General features: G+C 38.6%; 1 protein-coding gene across 5 annotated transcripts in view; it reads left to right on the plus strand.

The window, feature by feature from the left end:
* The window catches only part of LNP1 (leukemia NUP98 fusion partner 1), a 55573-nt gene that overhangs the window by 14000 nt on the left and 28526 nt on the right, over positions 1-13047 (plus strand). For 2 of the 5 annotated variants that reach the window (XM_054680312.1, XM_054680313.2), the window contains one exon: positions 12249-12360. The exons of 2 other annotated variants lie outside the window; for them this stretch is intronic. In XM_054680312.1, the coding sequence (XP_054536287.1) occupies positions 12249-12360 (112 nt within the window). The remainder of the gene's footprint in view (positions 1-12248; positions 12361-13047) is intronic. One more of the 5 variants, NM_001280233.1, reaches the window with a different exon arrangement.

Here is a 13047-nt window from a genome sequence, read left to right on the forward strand (position 1 = left end):
GCCAGTGAGAAAATGTCCTACAACTAGAAGAAACTGAATTCTTCCAATGATGGGTGGACTTGGAAGACACATGAGCCTCAAATACCTTGATTTCAGTCTAATGAGACCCTTAATAGAGGACTCAGCTAACCTGTGTTCAGAATTCTAAATCTTGGAGACCGTAGGATAATAAATTAGCGTGGTTTTAAGCTGCTAAGTTTGTGATAATTTGAAATACAGCCAAAGAAAACTAATAAAGATACCTAAATAACAAAAAGGGTAATTCTACCGCATACCATACACAAAATGGCAAATAGATTAAAAACCCAGAAAACTAAAACTTTAAACTTTTAGGAGAAAATGTGAGAGAATATCTTGATGACTTTGTGATAGGGTAAAGGATAAGCTTATGAAGAAAAAGATCAGTTTGGGTACATTAAAAGATTTTAACTTACAGAAAACATATACTGCAAAAGAGTCGGAAGATAAGACATACTGGGAAAAGGTATTTGTGATGTTTAAAACTTACAGAAGGTTAATATACAGAATACATGTAGAACTCCTATAGATCAATAAGAAAAAGACAACTCTGAAGAAAAATGAGCAAAGGATATAAACAAGCTACTTGTAAAAGAAGTGCAAATGGAAAATATACATATGAAAACATCCTTAATCTCACCAATAAATAGGGGAATACAAATTAAAACAACAATGAAATTTCATTTTGCATCTACAATATTGGCAACAGTTTTTAAATTCAGCAGTACCAGTGAGGCAAGGATGTCAAAAAATGGAATTGTAAATTGATTGAACTACTTTAGAGAGGCAACCATTATGAGTATTTTTTGTGGGTTCCTTTTCTAAACTGTTAGTGTTTAATAAAATGGAAGATTCAGATACCTCCAATCCAGAAATTTCACCTCTAGATAGACAACACACTGCACACACAAGAAAACCTGTTTAGGGCACCATCGCTTGTAATAGCAAAAAGTGGAAATTACATAAAAGCTTACCAGTAGAAGAGTGGATGGATTATTATAAAGATAACACCCTTGATGTTATCTTTCACCATTCAAGCAAAGAATTGGAACTTTGCCACCACCTTAGAAGCTTCTTCTATGACTGCTATCCAAATCACAAATCCTCTTCTACCACTTATAAGTAACCATTATCTTGACTATCAACAATAGTTTACTTGCTTTAAAAAAAAGGTTGTGTTGTCACCCAAATGTGCAACGCCAGATGCTGTGGTTTAGTCTTGCCCATTAGCAAAAATTGATATGTTTTCTAAGTTTCTTGTAATCTATATTGGTAGATGAACCTAGAGTCTGGACTAGACCAAGGTTTGATTCCTTTGCAAGGCAGAAGGCAGATAATGTCTGATTGTCTCTCTGTAATATAAGCAGCCACTTATGCTTAATGCTCACTAATTCCATGGTGATCACAAAATGGCAATATTCTAATTCTTTTCTATTCTCTCATTTTCATTTATTAGTTGGAATATTTTTATAAGGGGAAATTGAAATTCAAACTGTTCCATCTGTGGCTTTGAGTCTTTTTGAAAAACAAACAAAAAAGCCCTAGTTGTCATTCATAGTTTCCTTGTTCTGTATTATGTCAAGAGGTTCCAAGGTCATTTTGTTTATTTCCTGCAACAGACCAGGAATCAGCCATTTCTTCAATAAGCCCTGTTTTGTTTTGTTTTCTTTGTCTTTATTTATTTTTTAATCTTTTGTTGCTGCTGCTGCTGTTGTTGTTTAATGAGAATTGGCATTTCAAGGCCATAATCTGGGTGTTCATTGCATTTGGGTTGGCCCTTGCTTCTAGGCCTTTTCAATGGACAGAGTCAGGATATAAATAATACCTTGAGTATATCTTTTGTGTGTGTGTGTGTGTGTGTGTGTGTGGTGTTTTTGGTCTGTCCTTTTTTAAAAAAAATATTTTGGTTAAATATATAAATACATTTTTTTGTTTTGATTTTTTTTTTTTACATTAAGTTCCAGGATACATGTGCAGAATGTGCAGGTTTGTTACATAGGTATACATGTGCCATGGTGGTTTGTTGCACCTATCAACCCATCATCTAGGTTTTAAGCCCCGCATGCATTAGGTATTTGTCCTAATGCTCTCCCTCCCGTTTCCCCTAACCCAGCAACAGGCCCAGGTGTATGTTGTTCCCCTTGAGTTCATCTTGACCTGTCCCATTCAAATTCATGTCTGCCACAGTTGATTTTGCTAGGTATAAAATTCCTAGCTCATACCTTCTTTCTTGCCTTGTTTATCTTTTTGTGTCTGTGCATATTTTTTATTCTAATTGTGCTGACAGTATGCTTTTTGGCAACCATACTTCCAAAGCAATGTTTCCTTGGTATCTTAAGTTCATATATTTTCCTTGGCCATAAAACATTGCTGGCAAAAAGTCTGATGATAATCTAATCGTCTTTTCCTTATAACTCATGCTGTCTATTACCTCCCTCTCCCTATCTCTGCCCAGGTTCCCTCAAGGAATCTTTCTTTCTCTTTTAAAATATAGCAAACATATTATGATATGTCCTGGTGTTGGTTGTATGATGATATTTTCAAATATACAGTATACTTTTTCTTTCTTTCTTTCTTTCTTTTCTTTTTTCTTTTCTTTTTTTTTTTTTTGAGACAGGATCTCATTCTGACACCCAGACTGTAGTGCACTGGTGCGATCTCAGCTCACTGCAACCTCCACCTCCCAGGCTAAGCACTTCTCCTGCCTCAGCCTCCCAAGTAGCTGGGATTATAGGCCCGTGCCACCATGCCCTGCTAATTTTTTTTGTATTTTTAGTAGAGATGAGGTTTCACCATGTTGGCCAGGCCGGTCTTGAACTCCTGACCTCAAATGATCCACCCACCTTGGCCCTTCAAAGTGCTGGGATTACAGGCGTGAGCCACCTCGCCCTGCCAGTATACTTTTTCAATACGTAGTTTTAAATCTTTTTTTCTTTTCAGGAAAGTGTTTTTTTGAATTACAGTATTTGCTCTGTTCCCTTGCTTTGCTTTTCTTTTTCGGGGAGTTCATTATCTATAATGTCACTCTCCTTTGCATATCTTTATAATTGTTAGTTAGTCTTGAATTCTTTTGATTTCTTTCTTCATTTGTTAAAAAAAATCTTCTTTTTTATCTTGTATTTATTTGGAGACATTATTGGTTGCATTTTTTACTCATTCCTTCTAGCTTAACCTTTTCTGACATGATTTTTTCCCTTTATTTCTAATTCTTTCCTGAGTTTTATCATATCATTTGTATGTTATTCTAATTCTGTTTTGTTCTTTCATTTCTCATACCACTTTTTTTTTTTTTTTTTTTTGAGATGGAATCTCACTCTGTCGCCCTGGCTAGAGTGCAGTGGTGTGATCTTGGCTTAATGCAACCTCTGCCTCCTGGGTTCAAGCAAATCTCCTGCCTCAGTCTCCTGAGTAGCTGGGATTACAGGCACCCACCACCACACCCGGCTAATTTTTTTTTTTTTTTTTTGTATTTTTAGCCAACGATGTTGGCCAGGCTGGTTTCGAACTCCTGACCCCAAGTGATCCAACTGCCTCGGCCTCCCAAAGTGCTAGGATTACAGGCATGAGCCACCATGCTCTGCTTCACATCACTTTGTAACTATCATTTAGTTCATTTTGAAATAGTGGCTACCAACATTGATCTGTTTTGTAGGTACTTTTTTTTTTTGGTCATGCTTTCATTGTCTGTAGGTCTGTATTCTCATTTTTAAAACAGAAATGCTGTGTGAGATTCTACTTTGATATTTTCTGTCCCTCATTTTTATGTAAAATTCTTGAACTCTTAGAATGACATAGGGTGCAGGAAAGTTTTTGAAATTCCACAGAGCTTCCTCTTCTGTTGTGTTTGTATAGTGTTTACAAATATGGCAGCTTGCTTTCTAAGATGTGCTGGCTGTGTTCCCCATCCCATTTGGTTTTAGATCCACTCTTTTCTTTATCTCTGTTGTCCCTGTCTATTGCAGTTTTGATTCCACTCTTCACAGTTTCTCCTCAGTGTGAGGCTTTGTCCTAGAAGGTCAGATTTGAGAGTTTATGGTGGCTGGACAGTTCAGCCCTTTCAATCCTTCTTACCACAGGCTTTTTGTACTCACTCAGTGTTGGAGAGAACAAATCCCTCCCAGTTTCAGCTACTATTCTCAAATTGGTTCCCTGTGCTTTCCAAACTATTGGCTATTTTGTGGTTCTCCTGTTCTCAGGTCTAGAGGATGCCCTGTTGCTTCTTTCCTCTTCCTCCTGCATGGGCAACCATACCAGGTCTATAGCTGTTGGTGGTTTGACCCCACAACCTGCACTTGGGAGTAGGGCACATCTTGAGGGGTCATCTTGTCACTTAGTTTTGTCGTAGAGCTGTCTATAGGTTTTTTTCTGCTACAGTTGCTCTATTAGTTTTCATGTGGGGATTCAAACAGATTAAAAACCTATGCTGTCATCGTTGCTTTCTTCCCAGAGTACCTCTAACTCAACAGCATTTTGATCCTGTAGCTACCCATTTAGAGAAGTTTCTTTTTCTTGATATAAGTCATTTTTCTTTTTTACTTTTTATTATGAAATAATGACAAGAAGTTGCAAATAAGTGTACACGGAAGTCCCATGCATCCTTCACCTACTCTTCTAATGTTGACATCTTGTATAACTATAGTATAATGTCAAAACCAGGAAATTGACATTGGTATAATCCATATAACTTACTCAAATTTCACTAGCTATGCACACACTCATTTGTGTGTGTGTGTATGTGTGTGTGTAGTTCTGTGCAATTTTATCACATCCATAGCTTTGTGTAACTGTCACAATCAAAGTACAGAACTGGTCTATCGTCAGAAAGCTTCCTCAAACTAAACTCTGATAGCCACTTCCTCAATCTCTAACCCATGGGAACCGCTAAATCTGTTCCTCATCTCTATGATTGTGTTATTTAAAGAATGCTATATAAAAATTATTTCTATTTATATGGAATTATATTTTATTTATATAATTATAAAATTCCTTTTGAGATTGAACTTTTTTACACAGCATAGTTCTCTTGAATATGTCAGGTTGTGTGTATCAAGCCTATACATTCATGTGCAGGCTCTTGCATGATCATAGGTTTTAATTTCTCTAGGATAATTGCCTAAGAGTACAATCACTGGGTCATATGGTAGATGTATTTTTTGTTTTAGAAGAAACAGGCAAACTATTTTTCAAAGTGGCTGTACCTTTTTTTATTCCCATCAGCAATGTATGAATGATCCAGCTTCTCTGCTTCCTCTTCAACATTTGGTGTTAATACTCTTTTTAAATTTTACACATTCTGATAGGTATGTAGTAATATTGCATTCTGATTTTAGTTTGTCTTTACCTAATGGCTAATGATGTTGAACATCTTTTCCTGTACTTATTTGCCATTTGTATATCTTCTGAGATCAGATGAGATTGGGTACATTCAGGGCGTTATGGCCATGGACACCATTTGTATATCCTTCTCAGTGAAATGTCTTTGATGTCATTGGCTTGTTTTCTTGTTTTCTTTTCTTTGCCTGCCTGCCTTCCTTCCTTCCTTCCTTCCTTCCTTCCTTCCTTCCTTCCTTCCTTCCTTCCTTCCTTCTTTTTGAGATGGTGTCTTTACTGTCACTCATGCTGGAATAAAGTGGCATGATCACAGTTCACTGTAGCCTCAACCTCCCGAGCTCAAGCGATCCTCCCACCTCAGCCTCCTGAGTAGCTGGGACTACAGGTGCATGCCACTATGCCTGGCTAGTTTTTTAAAAAAAAAATTTATAGAGACAGGGTCTCCCTATGTTGCCTAGGCTTGTCTCAAACTCCTGGGCTCAAGTGATCCTCATATCTTGGCCTCCCAAAGTGCTGGGATTACAAGTGTGAGCCACCATGCCTGGCCTTTGTTTTCTGATTGGATTGTGTGTTCTCTTAATGTTGAAATTTGAAAGTTTTTTAAAAAATGTATTCTAGTTACTAGTCCTGTGTCGGATACATGGTTTGTAAACATTTTCCACCAGTCTTTATCTTACTTTTTTCATCCTCTTAACAGGATCTTTCATAGAGCAAAAGTTTTTAATTCAGTGATGTATAATTTATCAATTTTTCCTTTTATAGATTATGCTTTTGGTGTCAAGTCTAAGAACTCTTGCCTAGCTCTTGATCCCAAAGATTTTCTCCCATGCTTTTTTTTTTCTAAAAGTCTTACAGTTTACAATTTATATTTAAGTCTGTGATCCATTTTGAGTTCATTTTTGTGTAATGTTATTTTTTTATTTTTTGAGATAAGAGTCTTGCTCTGTTGCCCAGGCTGGAGTGCAGTGGCATAGTCACGGCTCACTGGAGCCTCAATCTCCTGAGCTCAAGTGATCCTCTTGTCTTGGCCTCCCAGAGTGCTGAGATTACAGGCATGAGTCACTGCACCGGGCTGAAGACTCATTTTTTTAAACTGTGGATGTTCAATTGCTCCAACACCATTTGTTGAAAAGCCTATCCTTCCTCCATTGAATTGCTTTTGTACTCTTTACAAAATTCAGCTAGAAATATATGTGGGTCTCTTTCTTGATTCTCTTGCTGGGGCAGTTAATCTGTATTCTATTCAGTCTACCCACAGTATGGAGGGAAATCTGCTTTACTCAAATTCCACCTATTTAAATGTAAATCTCATCCAAAACAGCCTCACAGAAACATCCAGAATTAATGTTTGACCAAATATCTGGGCACCATGGACCAGTGAAGTTGACACATAAAATTAATTATCACCCTGTATTGTATTTTATTTTGAGAAGTTTCCTGTGTCATTAAATCCTATGATTTTTGATGATTGCATAGAATTCTGTTGTATAAATATATCGTAATGTATTAGCCTGATCTCCAGTTGTTGTACTTTTAAGATGTTTCCACATCTTACAAGTTTTTGCTATTTTAAATAATGTTATGTGAACAAACATCCTTGTATGTACCTCTTACTACCCACTTGTAAAAAAGAGAGAAATTTCTGGGTCAAAGGATGCAAAATTTTTTTAAAGCTTTTAAATGCATCTTGCCATATACCTTTCCATAAACACCTTATTCCTGCTAATAACATGTGATATTTGATCCTCAGAAAAGATTGTTATGGAGGTTCAAGTTTTTTTGTTTTAATAGTCTGAAAACTTCACATTATTTTTTAACTCAAACTTTAGTTTTTGCCATTTATTTTCCTAAATGTTGTATTTTGTCAGTTTTCTTTATGTGTATGATGATCCTCTCCTTTATTGAAATTGCAACATTTTGTCCCTCTCAAATATGAGGCACTCAGGACTCTCAATTCCCCCAGTTCTTGTTTGGATCACTTCTTATGGAGAGGCTTGTAGATTCAACAGAAGTGCTGAGGCATTACCTTTAGATTCTGTGACATTGCAGTTAATAACTGAAAGGAAGCCTTTTCTGAAGTATAGCACACTGATGAACTGGATTGATAAAGTCTTTTTTTTTTTTTTTTTTGCGATGGAGTCTTGCTTAGTCGCCCAGGCTGGAGTGAAGTGGCATGATCTGGGCTCACTGCAAGCTTCGCCTCCCGGGTTCAGGCCATTCTCCTGCCTCAGCCTCCTGAGTAGCTGGGACTATAGGCACCTGCCACCAAGCCCGGCTAATTTTTTGCATTTTTAGTGGAGACAGGGTTTCACTGTGTTAGCCAGGATGGTCTCGATCTCCTGACCTTGTGATCCGCCTGCCTCAGCCTCCCAAAAAGTTTTTTACATAGTAGTAAATTTTAACAGTAGTAGCTCATCTGTTTTAGAATAATTGGTGCCTAGGGATTGAAGAGACCTTGAGAGGTCAACCAACTAATAACACTTCTGGAGACAAAGCTACAGAGATTTCATCTTTGGCAGATGAGAATCAGGGCTGTGTTTGAAGGTCTCTTGTGTAAGAGATGATTTATTGGCTCTTCAAAATCTCTTCCAATGTCTAACAACTATTATGAAGCCCACCATTAGCCAAAATCCTGAAGAATTTAATGATGCTTAATGCCAAGGTAACTGGATATTTATATAACCAATATTTTATAGGCAAATCTCTGAAAACATACCTTTCTTTGTCTCCTCTTTTTTTTTTTTTGCACCACTAGTGGTATAGTTTAAAAAACAGTTCTCATAATACATGCTTCATGGCTTTTTAGAATAAAAAATAATGGTGATATAACCTTAGAGACATGCTTTAGGACACTTGGTTAAAAAAGGTGTGTCTTTGATGACCACCTCAAAAGACTGGCAAACTTCACAGTATAACTTGATAACATACAAGGAAATGGATGATTATACTATGACACGTTGCCACTAAACAAGAGTCTGACAATCAGGTCATTGAATAGGACATAGCACACAGTTTCAAGTATTTAAGCACTGCTTTCTGGGAAGTAAAAACTGACTCAAAACCACTGATGTATTTTGACCGTTAAAAAAAAAAAAAGATGTAGCAGTTTAGCTCTTCTGGACATAGCATTTCCTTTCTAGAATGAGACCGGTTCAGTCAAGCTTGAAATCAGTAAGAGGAATGATGCTTTCCCTTAACTGTTAAGAAAAAGAAAAATGAAATAAAAGAAAAATAAGTTACTACTGCAACAACGGCATGGCACTGGGACAGTGAAATAAATAAAGGGAAAATTGGATGGGCGTGGTGGCTCACTCCTGTAATCCTAACACTTTGGGAGGCCGAGGTTGGAGGATTGCTTGAGTCCAGGAGTTCGAGACCAGCCTGGGCAACGTAGTGAGACCGCATCTCTATAAAAATAAATAAAGGGAAAATCATTTTCTCATAATTGCATAGTCTCCTAAGAGAGAGGGCACTGAGAAACCACTTGACAGCCCAAGGATCATTTTCACTGATTACCTGGGCACCCATGATATCCGTTCACTTTATGAGAATACACACACTACAAGCTTCCTATTCTGTAAGAGAAGGTATTTTTTTTTTCACATTCAGCATGATAAGAAAATTCTCATTTTCTTGAGTGTCAGCATGATACTCAAATTCTCAGCTCAGAAGTTGCAGCTGTCGCAGTCACTTGGCAGCTTTTGCATCATCCTGCAGGCTCAAAAAGGTGCAGGGTCAAAAGCGCAGCTCCCTTTGGTACGCATCCCCAGCAGCATCTCCTCAAGGCAGGTGCCCAGGGCCCTTACTAGGGAAAGCAGGTGTCTGGGCTTCAGGAGTGGGCTGGAGCCTCCCCTCAGGCCAGGGCTCCCAAGAAAGCCCAGAAGAGCATCTCTCCCAGTGCTGAAAGACTTGACACTTTCTGCTAGTGCTTTTTTGCTGCCCCATGTTTGTTTTAAGAACCTTAGCGTAGTAGAGTAGGGAGCTATCTTTTCCTCATGTTTTTAAAGAAGAAATAGGCTTAACTAGGGGAAAAAATGGAGTTGGAAGTCTCATTTTCTTTAATGTAGTCCAAATCCCTTTTTCTTTCTGGGGTATATTTACATCTTGTTGTTTTGGGAGAATTTTTGATCAAAGATTTGAAGAGTTCCCTTTCCTTCCAGTATTAGGAGGTTCCCCAGGACCAACCTGAGGTTCATGACTTGCTAAAAAGGACTTATAAGGCTCAGCATATAGTTGTACTCATGGCTAAGATTTATTATAGTGCAAAGATACAAAGCAAAACAAGTAAAGAGAAAAGTTGCATAGGGAAAGTCTGGAGGAAATCTGGCTCAAGCTTCCAAGAGTCCTCTCCCAGTGGAGTTACAAAGTACACACCTAATTCCTCCAGCAATGCTTTGTGGCCATTGTGCAAGGCAAGTGTTTATTATGGAGGCTCAATAGAGACTCAGTACCCCAGATAATGACTGGGTGCTGGTCAGGTAGGCACACTCTGCCTACCACATACACAAACTCCAGATTTGCAGAAGAAAGTCAGTTGTTCAGCATAAACCACATTAGTCGGGCAGTTTAGACCACTCTTATAATTTAAGGAAAATGTTATGTCACTGCAGGAACTGTTTACCAGCCAAGTTCCCAGAAGCCAGCTAAGGGCTAACCTTGCAAGCAGGTCCTTCTAAGGATGGGCAGTTTCAGGCCTGCTATATTAACCATTTTCTGTGTAGCTGATCTCCTTGGTCAAGGCATTTTATAGCAAAATTATTAACAGTAGTGTCCCATGACACAGTATGAAACTAACCTGAGTATTGACTTTACTTAAAATCCAGAGGTCTTGGATTTAGCCAATTAAAACAAATCCCATTAGCTATAAAGGTTAATCTTAGGAAGCCAGGTGGCTTTCTCCTTAAGGTTTTGTATTAACCTTTTTTAACCTAGCCCGAGGCATCAATTCGAGCACAGCACGTCTCTGGGTAGTAAATTGAAGCTGACCTGCATGCCTTCTTGGGCTGAGGCAGGCCAAGATAGTCAAGATATGTACACAGGAAGGACAATCCCAGAGAGCATTCTTAGAAACAAAGAATTCAAGTTCAGTTACCCCAATGAAAACATGCGTTAGTCAGGTAGCACAGGTTAGCAGAGCCCCCAGTGTGTCTTCCCACCGTGGGGACTTCAGCCTACGGTTTCCCTGTCCAGTCTAAATAATTCAGCTAAGTTCTTTGTTTTAGAAGGACTGCCCGAAGGCAGTTTGTTTCTTTCAGTTTTTCTCCTAAGTGTGGACAATATCTGGAGGTGTTCTTGGAAACTAGAGGAGCTGGGGCCAGTTGCTGCTATCTCATAGTCAGTGCTGTTGGGTGTGATCATAGGCTCAGCAGTCAGTTTGAATCAAGCCAGCATCCTGGAAAGGGAGCACTGGTGTTCAGGAGCAGTTCTGAAAAACAGATCATTAATGCCCTCTTTCTCCTGCATCTCCCCAGGTGCCGGGTTTTTTTCTTCTGTGCTATTATGCAACAGTGTGATTCATTCAGAAATCATAACTTTACCTTTTCCCCAGCCATTGTTTATTCTTATCTAGACCATTTATAAGGAAGGGTAGAAAGGGTTGGGTGTAAGAGGGACAAAAGGATTTACATAGAAAATCATTGTTTCATGTAACAACCAGAAAAAACACATCATGTTCCAGAATGGGCTAGGCCAAAATCCTGAATTTTCAAAGTTTTCAGACTGTGTTCACATTACCCTATCCCTTTTGTCCTGATTATTTATTCAGGAAGCAGCCTAGAAAATATCAATTTCTGTCTAGGAACAGCTGCATTTATCAATCAAACTGCCTAACTAAGAAGAGAGGTGAGCAAAGAAGAGTCAGACTATCAATCCATCATTGCAAATTTCAAAATACTCTGGCAAGCTGAACACAAATTAATAGCAGTGAGCTATCCCATAAGGGGTCAAGAGCCCTATCTGTCAGGAGTGGATGGAGGGGTCCCACTCTCTGTGATGTGCTCTCCCCTGGCTTGCAGCTTTTGACAGGGTTCTTGGGATTCATCATTTCTGGTGCAACTAGTTGGGTTTCAAATGGTCCTATCAAAGAGCAAGCCCTTTCCCGTAGGCATCTGCAAGTGACCCATGTGATTCGGATAGCAGAGTTTATGGCCCCACAGAGGAGTGTTGTAAACAAACCTGCAATAGTCCCCGAGGCTGAATTATGTTCCTTGAGCCTATGCCTGTCTTCAGAGATTGGAACAATCGCTTACAGACAGTATCAAGCTTAGCATAAGCTCCAGGCAATTAGGATCTATGAATTCAGGATTCCAAACTAGCTAGCAACTTTTCCTCTATAGCAGCAGCAAAGCCAAGAAGATACAGGGCCAAACAGCTTTGTTCCAAGTCCAATTGACAAGAAATGTTTTCTAAGCCCTGTTTACATGGTCAGATTTAGAGTCCAACTGACCCACTCCAAAATATGCACGTTAGGCTGGAAAATCATTAGCCTGTAAGGGTCAGACAGACACCTGATTATATAAGAACTTATTAGTAAACTAAAAACTGCTTTTTAAAATTCAAAAGGTGTTTTTTCCAGTGGAGATGAGCTATGCTTCTATGTTGTCTACCTTTTCCCATAGGCTCCAACAGGCAAAAATTATAGCAAAAATAATCAGTTATGGAGATTTCAGTACTTAAATACTCAGAGTTTACATTGTAATTCATCTAGTAGCAACAAAAATCAAGAGGTGCATATTCTTCTAATACTTCTTATAGAGTAGCTTTCCCTAACTGGGGTAATCCCTCAAGCATTTATGAAAGTATAAGCATATAATATTTTACATCAGTTTTTATCATATATTCAGGTGCAATAGCCACAGAATAGAAGCCATTTTAAAAAATCTCTCTTTTTTTCATTGCAGGTTTACTCAAACTCCTAGTAGTAAAGTGGTAAATTCAGCGTATATGATTCACATTATACCTGGTGAGAGATTCCCAGTTGGAATGCAAGGGGCTGCTGTACGAGGCGATGGGGTATTATTTCCCCCCTCCCCTTTCTTGCTGGTATATCTAAAGCCTTGTTCTAGCTCTTGGAACTGACTTAACAAAAACGTTAAAAGTTTGCATTGCTTTCTCTTCCTTCCCACTTGGAGGAGAAAGCAATGCAAACTTTTAACATTTTTGGCCCATGCAAAATATGTTTTGGGAATGTTTGGGCCCTTTCTCTTCTCATCTAGAGGAGAGAACAAAACCCAAAGGCATCAGCCAAGCTGCACTTTTTAATCCCTTCATTTTAGCTACCCGTGGCCAAAAGCAGCCAAGGAAGCTAATGAACCAATTGTCCTGGGGTTGGATCTGTCATTTTGAATTCTGTAGGTAACTTTTACCTCTCACAACAGACATCATCTCAGCAGTTGATTCATACTATAGATGGCTAGGTAGCCACTGGGCATTGAAGGTTCACTATCATGTCTTCTTCATCCTTCCTTTTCCCAAACCCTGTTTTAACAATAGTTCAGTGGTTTGGGTTGTTTTTTTAGCAAATCCCACTTCTGATAGTAGCTGTCATCCCCAGTTTGGGGATTTGCTAGAACTCAGCATATAGTTGTACTCATGGTTAAGATTTATTATGTTGAAAGGATACAAGGTAAAACTGAGAAAGAAAATGGAAAAGGCATATGGGGTGCAGTCTGGAGGAAATTAGGCACACTCTTCCAAAAA

The sequence above is a fragment of the Pan troglodytes genome, chromosome 2 (assembly GCF_028858775.2).
Source record: "Pan troglodytes isolate AG18354 chromosome 2, NHGRI_mPanTro3-v2.0_pri, whole genome shotgun sequence".
Lineage (NCBI taxonomy): Eukaryota > Metazoa > Chordata > Mammalia > Primates > Hominidae > Pan > Pan troglodytes.